General features: G+C 36.7%; 1 protein-coding gene across 2 annotated transcripts in view; it reads right to left on the bottom strand.

The window, feature by feature from the left end:
• Positions 1 to 677: 677 nt before the first annotated feature.
• Positions 678 to 10663, bottom strand: part of stt3a (STT3 oligosaccharyltransferase complex catalytic subunit A) — a 37348-nt gene continuing 27362 nt past the window's right edge. For both annotated transcript variants that reach the window (XM_061898128.1, XM_061898129.1), the window contains exons 14-18: positions 7906 to 8022; positions 7732 to 7834; positions 4754 to 4942; positions 4493 to 4608; positions 678 to 1045 (exon numbers count right to left, since the gene is read on the bottom strand). In XM_061898128.1, the coding sequence (XP_061754112.1) occupies positions 1007 to 1045; positions 4493 to 4608; positions 4754 to 4942; positions 7732 to 7834; positions 7906 to 8022 (564 nt within the window). In that variant the 3' untranslated portion in view covers positions 678 to 1006. The remainder of the gene's footprint in view (positions 1046 to 4492; positions 4609 to 4753; positions 4943 to 7731; positions 7835 to 7905; positions 8023 to 10663) is intronic.

Genomic DNA, 10663 nt, shown 5'->3' with positions numbered 1-10663 from the left:
GACTCCTAGAGGATGGATGAATATAATTACAATTATTACACTATGTAAAGCGCTTTGAGTCACTTGAGAAAAGCGCTATATAAATATAATTCACTTCACTTCACAATAACATTTGTTCACAATACGTTTAACTGCAATTAAATATGCAAGAAAAAATTGCCTGTGAAAAACATCACAAAACAATAGTTTTGGTTCGAGTTAGTGGATTATGATACAGGAAAATATTTTATTCAAAAACATTTTTTTTTTACAATCCATCCATCCATTTTCTACCGCTTGTCCCTTTCGGTGTCACGGGAGCTGCATTCGGGCGGAATAACAATTAAAATGAATTCCCACATTACATTGAATAACAAAAGAAAAAAGGTACTATTGCAAAATAACAACCATGTACGTATAAAAAAGTCAATACAAATAAAGAGTTGTCTTTTTTTGGTACAATAATACTACTGAGATTTGCACAGATACACCCAGTCCTAGTTTATACTATGTTGTAGCTTCTCAATAAAAAGTTGTGGAATTCAACCAAAGCCTGTCTTTAGTGAAAATCTTTCGCTCCGCAACAGTATTAACTTGAAATATTTGCAGCCAAGTTGCAATCCGTATCGGTGAAAAGTAGAGAGTACACAGTATATCTTGAAGTGTCCCCAGAGAGAAATAAAACACCTGACACACTGTTCCCAGTGATGATCCAGTTTTATTTGACCACACTGTACCAATCAAAAAGGTGCTCCATTGAGCACTGCTGCCTTTGGCCACTTTTGTCAAATTAGGCTTCATGACATCAGGATATTTCAAGTGAAACCTGCTGCCCTTGGATTCCATACGAGACATTTCATTATAACTATAAAAAACTGATTCACACCCACAAAAAAAAAAGAATCTCTTTGCAAATTTCTTCCCGTCAACAAAAAAGTATAAAAGTATTGTTGACCAGCTGGTCTGCTGATCACAGTGGGAAGGTGTTCAGTGCTGTGCGCTCACAGGATATTTATTTTATCTCATCTTATGTTCTTGATAGGCCTCGGTTGTCCAAATCTTTAACCTGGAAGGAAAAAAACAAAACTCAAACATCATGAAAGTCCGTCACAAATGTGGATTAGGCGCTTCTGGTAGGCCCTCGCTTAAGAACAAATTGATGATTGAAGGGAAGAGTAGCATATCTGAAGGTGTGGCGTGACACCTCATAGGACAAAGCAGAATTGAACTGTGATGCACTTCAGTCAGTTTTTTTGCTATATTCCCTAAAGCCAAAACCACAGTGAACTCTTATAGGCACTGATTTTATAGTTTAGCAGCTCCCTGTTTGCAATTTTTACTTTCCTCTCACAGTCTGAATGCTTCTGTATATATGTATTCAGTATAATATTGAAACAACACATTCAGAACATTCGTTATCAGGACTCAACTGTGCACCTTACCTCCTTTTACATTATTTTTCTTTTTCTTTCCTTTCTATGTTTTGCATATTTATAGACTGTCACACTGATACAGAAGTGGCTTTTAATCTAATTTCACCTGTGCATAGTGACAATAAAAGACATTCTATTCTATATTTAGCGAGTAGAGGTACAAAACAAAAGTGAAATAGAGGCGTATCTTGCATCATGAATTTCTTTAGTAGCAAAATAGAGCGGTCACAAAAGTATTCGCCGCTCGAGTGAGAGCAGAGATCGGCCACCACAAGCCCACTTCTATAAGTGCTAGGAAAACACAGCTTGGAGACACTCTTCTGTGGTTTGGCAACACTTTGAACACTAATGCTTTATTTATTCCACAAGGAAGGAAGGCAGAAACCAAACCAATCACACACTTCCAGCTTCAAAATAAAAGTGCTACGCGTTACATCCGGTCTAACTACCATAATAAAATGAAAAAATGTCTTACATTACAATCATGCTTTGTCAAATATGTTTTGTAATGTAATGTTTTTAAATTTAAATTAAATACATTTCTATTTATATACATGCTTGTACATCAATTGAGGAAAAGGACATTTTGTGGCAGATTGAAATAAAGTGTATATTTTATAACATTATGATGTTTGGTCCTCAATTACAGAATGATTAGCAGCCTGAATATTATATTTTATCAATACATAGAGAAGGCTAAAACATTGTCATGTAGAGATATGAAAACCATTAACTTGTTGTGTACAAAATACCAGAAGCATTTATTCAGGTAAAAATATCAAAGATTACATTTCCAAACATCTTTGACAATCAAACCATGATTGTAAAAATACATATTTTGTGTTATAAGTGCATGAAACTGGTATCTAAACATAGTGTAGCTCCGCCTCTAAATGCAAATGCTTCTCCAGCAGGAACACAAATTCTGTTTTTCTACAAAATACAAAATCTGGCAAGACACCAACGAAGCTCATGTAATTATTAAAAGCATGTTTATGTCATTTTTGTGTTGAGTCGTTTAAAATTTTTTTAACATTTTAAGGGGAATTGCACTTTTTGGGGGGAATTTTTCCTATTGTTCACAAACATTATGACAGACATGAACACATTATTTTTAAGGATTTTAAAGATAATAAAAAACGCTTTAAAGATGCGGCTAATTGGAGTCACTGTTGTAGCCTTCAAAGCCCTTCATCAACATTTTGTATACACATTGCAAATATGTATATATACAATTTAGTAACCGACACGTATCTAAAAGAAAAAATGTACAATATTTAACATATTTTTGTAATTTTAATCATTCCCGGAACTGATTTTGGCATTGATTTCCCTTTCCATAGCAGCGCACTTCGACTTCTGGCAAGAAATGTGTGGTTTCTATGTCTGGAAACAAACCGAAGTGTGTTTTCTAAACATGGCAGACTTAGTACTAGACAATGAAGACGGCTGTTTTTGGAAAAATTACAATTACAACCCTATATTTTTGAAGCTGAATGTACAGAGGATGAACTTCTGCTTCCAGAAACCAGCACAAAGAAAGCGTGGGACATTGGAGCAGACCGCAGCCATGAGAGTGAGGTCGGTGTGACTCAAAGCTTTAAATGTGGAACTTGAAGTATAGCTATTTCGACATAAATGGAGTGCTTACAAAAATGAACTGAAAAAATATCCCAGCCAGCTGGACCAAATGCAAAACTGTCCATTGAGTGAGTGACACTTTATTATTGATCATTATACATGCAGCACTTCATCCATGTTGATGCAACTACAGTACAATGCTGTTTGGTTAGCTGTGTACAAACAAAACATAAAATGTGGAACTTGAAGTGAAGCTATTTTGACATAAATGTAGTGCTTACCAAAATAGACTGGAAAAAAAACATCCCGGCCAGCTAGATCAAATGCAAAACTGTCCATTGAGTGAGTGACAAATTAATATTGATCATTATACACGCATCACTTCATGCGTTTTAATACAACTATAGTACAAATACTGTCTGCCTAACTGTGTATGAACAAAATATAAAATGTGGACTAATACTTTACAGGTACTGTAATAAGACTGTTCATGTTTTTCAGTCAGTACAGAATGGTGTGTTATCACAGTGTGGTGGATTACAAACTCAAACACGTTTTGTGCTGACGTAGAAGCTATCTCAAATCTTTCTGTAGTTAGCTTTCACGGCTAATACCAAAGAATGCCGACATGTTACTGCCCTAGAAAAATAGTTCGTCAGTGTTCACTCTAACAATAACAATGTTTCTACAGTTTGGTTCTTATACATGTTACGGAACGTAAATGAAGTACAGTATTGGTGGCGGTTTTTGAATGCATTTTTAAAGTGATTTTGAGGTATAATTGATTGTTCCTGTTAGTTTCATTGCTAGCCACCAAGAATAAGACGATTTTTACATGTTAGAATGCAAAAAAATCTAATCTTTTTTTTTGTCTCTCGTAAGAATTTTGAATGATGGGAAAAATTAAAAAAAAAAATGCAACTCCCCTTTAAAAGCATTTTAATAAAGTAACAAATTGCCCAGTCATGGTATTTAAACAATTTTTGGGTACATGTATTATGAAGAAAAATTATATTTATTTGTAATTAATTGCAATTAAATTAATTATGAACATTTGAAAACCCTAGTTTTATTACACATTGGTTGTTTTTGATGAACACAAACAGTATTGTTTGTTTTGACACACTGAGACTATAGAACACAGTTGTTCTTTTTTAGAATGTAAATTTACCTCTTGGCAGCAAATACTTACAATTAGACGCAAATTGATCTTAAACACTTGACACTTTGAAACACTTTTCAATTAAGAAATTAATTTAAAAGTAAATGGCTATTATTTGTATTTTTGTCAAGGTAATGAAGAAGTATTGAGAATCGTGGAAGATAACAGATATCTGTATCGACTGCTGAAATTCTGGTATCATGACAACTCTACAAGATAAATTGGGGATTATATTGGACACTCGGTGTCCTATAGTCCATGCAGATATGTTTCAGAGTATTCATAGGTAAACAAAAACATCTGCGGATGTAAAGCAAAGATAGTATTTGTAAAGTACCTTGTATATCCTAACGAGCCAGTGCTCTGTCGTGTAGGCCTCTTCCAGCACATCCAGCTCAAAGTCTTTGTTGCCAATCTCAGCATTCCTGACTCTGTCATAACCTGGCGGGCGCTCTGCAAACATCAACTTTGATATTAAATCCAGAAAATTAGGCAGTCGGGAATAAATAAGAGTGCATCATCAGCGTTTCAGGTCTGTGACATTGTCAGTCTGTTGATCGGATTGTGTTTAAAGACAAGTTAAGACATTTGGACTCACTGGCTTCAGTGTACACTTGGCCAAAGCGATAGTAGCACATCTTGTACATGAGGCAGTTGAGCAGCACAGGAGAGCCTTCGCGATCCACTCGGAACTCTCCCGTGGGCGTGTAGTAGTCGTGCTCCTTGATGTGCTTCCCCGTGTCTGTGCTCCCCCCGATGCGGACCATCCACAGGAACTTGTTTATATCTGTGTCAACATTACACACCATAAAGATAATAGCTGTCGGTGCTATGGGTATTTTTAGGCATTTAAACATTAAGCAGTGTTTTATGTAGTCCTTTTTTCATATAGTTTTCAAAAAATATGTCTGTGCTGTAACCATTTTTCATAACCTACTCCACGGGGAGAACATGCAAACTCCACACAGAAAGATCCCGAGCCTGGGATTGAACTCAGGACTACTCAGGACCTTCATATTGTGAGGCACATGCACTAACCCCTGTTCCATCGTGCTACCTTTTACTCTAAAACTCCTGTCCAAATAACAACCACATTACAATTTCATGTAATTTGAGTGTCTAAAAAAGTTTGATGTAAACCAAATCCATAATTATTATAAAGATCTTAGTTACACTTCCAATGCTAAAGTTTAATGCAGTTTATTGATAAATGTATTAGTTTGTATAGCAGAGAGGGGTTCTGTACAACAAAACATGTAGCGTGAACGCTGGTTTTTTGTTTATTTTGTCCCCCCCCCCAAAGAGATGTCATTCTGTTAGTCGGATTTTTTTAAACCAGTCAAAACAAACACGCACTAATTATTAACTTAATTTGGTTTAAACTAGCTTTTTAAAAACACATGTAAAAACCTTATTTAGATTTTTGGCTTTTTAAATATGGAATGAACCTATCTAGATAATTAAACCAGTTCCCTCGTGGATGTAAACACTCCCAGCCATCCATATTTGGATCTGGCGTTCTCCATACAGTACATGCCTGTCTAACATTATAACCAAGACGTACAGTAGATGACGCACTCCATGATCAGAAACCCCACAGTACTTACTTGTTTAAGTGTTAGTTTCATCAAATATTTCTAATTGAAGCATTGGAATGAGTGACGTCATTAAGCCTTTTTAAGAGGGCTAAAGACTCCTTAAAATATCCTTAAACCCAACCAATTTATTTGTTGTTTGTTTTGAAAAAATTTGTTCAAATCCAAAAAGTTTAGTTTGAATTTTGATAACCTTTGAACCTATCATTCACCTGAATATGATTATTATTATTATGTCAAGTTTCATTTACTTCAAAGTGTAGAGATTAGCTGGTTAATGTAGGATTATAATCGGTGGATAATAATCATAATACATCATTCTTATTATAATTATAATTATTCATGCGTCAATCGTGAGTTATGCCATCACGGTCTATAAAAATCAAAAGGTCCTTGCACAGACAGCAGTTATGTACTTTGAGATGCAAAAGTGAAATTTAAACATAACTTTGTCCAATGCTGCCACAAATATATTAATATTTTTTTTATTTCTTCTATAATTTCATCCTGTTTCCCAAATGTTAAAGCTGTGAGTGATTGTATAAAAGTAAGCTTTGATGACGTTATGACATCTGTGTTGAACCATGTGGAGAGGCGGAGCAGACGGGCCGACGGTGGGGCAGGACACGCTTTGGCCCTGCTCAAGAGAATGCGGCGGAACGAAGAGGCGGGCACACCGCAGCAATCGAGATCAGGTGCGTGGCTCACAATCTGCCTATCTCCTCGCAGTGTATAAAAGGGGAGGAGGAAAGATCAAGAGAGAAGAGGTGGAGTGTTCGCAGCAGACGCAGCAGTGCCGAAAGAAGCAAGAACGATTCGAGAAGGAGCCCCAGACAAAGACCAAGACAACGGCAGCTGAGAAGCCGACCGGAACGAGCAGCGGAGAAGGAGCTGAAAAGCGACCTGATCGACACAGAAGCTTTGGTATTTGAAAAAATAAAAGAGTCAAACCTGCTCAACCAGATGTCCTTCCTGGGTGGTCCACGCACCCCGCACGACGATGGCAAGAGTCGTTCACATTGTCACACTGTACAATTTTTTTTAGTTCTTAAAAAAAATCATAGTGAATATTTGAACGACTCTAGCCGTTGTCGTGCGGGTTGCGTGGACCACCCAGGAAGGACATCTGGTTGAGTAGGTTTGACTCTCAAATACCACAGCTTCTGTGTCAATCAGGTCGCTTTTTAGCTCCTTCTCCGCTGCTTGTTCCGGTCGGCTTTTTAGCTGCCGTTATCGTGGTCTTCGTCTGGGGCTCATTCTTGGATGGTTCTTGCTTCTTTCGGCACTGTTGCGTCTGCTGCGGACACTCCACCTCTTCTCTCTTGATCTTTCCTCCTTCTCCCCTTTTATACACTGCGAGGAGATAGGCAGATTGTGAGCCGATGTGTGAGCCGCGCACCTGATCTCGATTGCTGTGGTGTCGCTCCCGGCACGCCCGCCGCATTTTCCGCCTCCTGGCCGCCATCTTGAGCAGGGCAAAGCGTGTCCTGCCCCGCCGTAGGCCCGTCGGCTCCGCCTCTCCACAAAACATTTTTGCATATTTGCAAAGGGGTGTAGGTTGTGTTACACATACCTAATTTGATTCAACTTTACAGACGGATTTAAAAGAAAAGATAAAAGCCCCCCGACCTTTCCCCCCCAAATCCACATTTGCTTCTTTGGACAGACTGAGCAATAACAAGGCTTAGCTGCCTGAATTTACATCAAATCAGTTACCCCTACTATTACATTAGGAGAAAATTATTATTTTATCCTTTATAATGTATAATGTATTCTTTATAATGTATCATTTCAAGATACATTTTTGTAGAAGTTCTAAATTTCCTTTGGATTATGTAAACTATCTATCATCTTGTCAATCCACTTGCACCCCTAAAACTTACTATAGATGAGCGATTACATTTAAAATCTAGGAAAACAATTTATTAGTATATCCATAAACTGGTAAAATTAAGGTAAATGTGTTGACTTGGCGACGTACCATCTGAGGAATAGCCTGTAAGTCCTCCAAAGATGACCAGAACATAACTGACATCCAACTCCCTCATAATCTCATAGGCACGCTCTTCTGTGGATGCCATAGCCTAAAAAAACAAAATATAGACTTGTCAAAGTAATTCTCATTAACAAAGCAACATTTCCTTGTCCAGCTCACCTGTCCAACTCTTGAGATGTGCGTGTTATTCCACGTGTTGTTGTCCACTAGAATGGTTCGATTAGCCATGGCTGTTATCTGGTAGCCATAATCCCACCATGACATAACCTTGGAATCCTAAACAATGACAAACAATTCAGGCACTTTTCCTCCAAATCTAATCAATTTAGCCTTTCTCACACTAATAAATTCAAGGGGCGGCAAACAATCACACGTGCACCAAATGTAACAATTGAATTCAGTGTTTCCCCGTACAATAATTTATACATTACATTGAATTAATTTCAAAACTTGAACCGGCACAAAAAGTATTTTTAGATTTGGCATGTTGACATTTGCTCAAACACATTGAAAGGAGGACGTGTCTATAGCATGTCACTCAAACTATATAAAGTCAATTGCATCGTAACATCTGCTTCCTAACACACTTTAAATGTGCCGACCTGGTCCCGCATTATATGATATAGCCTACACGCAATGAAGTGTAAATTATAGGGATGTCACGATCTGATATTGCTATCGGTCCGATATTTAAAAAAAAAAAAAAAAAACAGTATTGGATGGTATTGGGTTGCATATAAAATCTAATATAAGCTAGGATCTATACCGGGAATGGCCAACACACAAGGCTCCTGTATCGGTATCGTATCGAAAGTGAAAAAGTTGTACAGTACATCAGGACACCCCTGGTAGTAGTAGTAGTAGTATTTTGTTTATTATGGTTAGTATATCAAATTGTTGGCAGTTCCAAATTGTCTTTTTCACCAATCATCTGAGTTATTTTGCTATTGCCGCTAGATGTAGATGAGGGAATTCTTTCAGTGTGTTTAATAAAGTATCTGTAAAATTAGCGCACACGAGGGATTACCAGTATTAACTAACACTGCTAATCGCTAGTGTCGCTGATTGACATAGAAAGACATACCCTATATCTAAACTTACTTAAACACATTGTTGTCCGAGCAACTAATATATTCAATTGTGCACATTGAGCAGACATGCTGTACTCTAAGATAAAGATGCACTTCCCACGTGATGTTACAAAAACAACCGTTTTGCCTTTGATTAAAAATTACTCTGAAAACCATGACAAATCAAACTAAAAAAAATACATTTTAAACACTCAAACTAACAACAACACTGTATGGCTCGTAAAAAGTCAGAACAATATTTAGGGCCGAATTTACTAGGCTCTAAATTCCTCGCTCTAGACAGCGTGTGCAATCTTAAAAATTTTGTGTTGCGTGCAATTTATGAACACTGTGTAAGCAATTGTATAGTGGTGCAGAGCACCTTTTTTCAAATGAGGACCTTGCGTGTACTATAATTGGCTTTCACCACGGAGACACTCTCATTCCCTGCACCTCATGGTCATACTTATGGCGTTGTGCTACGTATTCAAACATGCAGGTGACATGACATGACTTTTATGGCCATTTTTACTGCTGAAGTTGCGTTAATTGGAGAGAGGCTGAACTTACTCCGCTCAAAAAGCAAAAAAATGCATACTTAAATACGTTTTTTTCATATAAGAAATATTTAAAGAATATTTCTATGTGAAAAAATGAACCTAATTTTAAAAATACTTAAGGACGCCAAAACATATCGGTTGAATGTTTTTTAATCAACCCCTCAAGCAGCTATAAAATTATGTTGCTGAATAGACGTTATATTCGATATTTTTTTAGTTCTGACCGTCCACCTAAATGTTGACACAAATGTCAGGTGAAGAATTGTCGTCTATCCATCGTCTGTCTGTGCAGCGGGAGCACTGATCCTGCAGTGCTAAATAAAACGCAAAAATAGTGCTCCCAAAACGGTGGTGAGTGTTGATAAATCACATTGCGCGTGGTAATATTTAGATTTGAATCTTCTTCTCACAGTATTATGAGCAAATTGATGATCAGCTTATATTTTGCATAGTATTGAAGACAGACATGTAAAAGGGATTGCATGCCTTATTATGCTCACTTATCAGATGCAATCCACTCTGCACACTTTTAGTAGATTAGCTTTGCGTGTTTTTTATTCCATGTAAACCTTCAGTAAATCAGGCCCTCAGTGTTTATTCTGCTAAGGTAAGTATATCGGGTGTCTGTTTATTTATCTATTTGGTAAAAAATATTTTAGTGTGTGCACATTCAACAATACCATAATAATGATAACCGAGATACTTTTGGTCTGGATAACCATTATATGAAATGTTCATGTCGTTTCTGGTGCACGCTTACACGCTGTGCACATGCATGTGTGCACTCCAATCTAACTGCTAAGGATGTAAAGAGTCGTTTTAACGATTAAATTCGATTCAGAATTTGTGTTTGCTGACACAATTCAGGGATGTTATTTTTTTTAGAATGATACGATCCAAAACGATTCAGTGTGTTGAAATCGATTCAGTAACTTTTTGGAAAAAACAAAATCAAGCAGTGAGACTGTGAAATAAATACTTGATACTGGACACTGCAAGTGAAATTTTCTATAGTGATGTTATTATTTGTAAGGTAATTAGGTATAAATAAATTACGTATACAAACAAACAATGCATTTACATCTTATTTGAATAAATTGCAACAAACACTTTAGGTTGAATTAAAAAGAGGAAACCTTTTTTTTAATCACATTTTCAACATTCTACTTTTGCTTTTTTTTCAACATAAAAAGGATACAATATTAATAAAAAAAAAAAAAGTGCAACCATGTTCAGTTGGCAGTATATTGGCCTGAGAAATGGATTTCAACCAAATCTTTTCAAGTT

This window comes from Nerophis ophidion, linkage group LG04, assembly GCF_033978795.1.
Source record: "Nerophis ophidion isolate RoL-2023_Sa linkage group LG04, RoL_Noph_v1.0, whole genome shotgun sequence".
NCBI lineage: Eukaryota > Metazoa > Chordata > Actinopteri > Syngnathiformes > Syngnathidae > Nerophis > Nerophis ophidion.
This window is presented reverse-complemented; position numbering and strand designations above follow the sequence as displayed.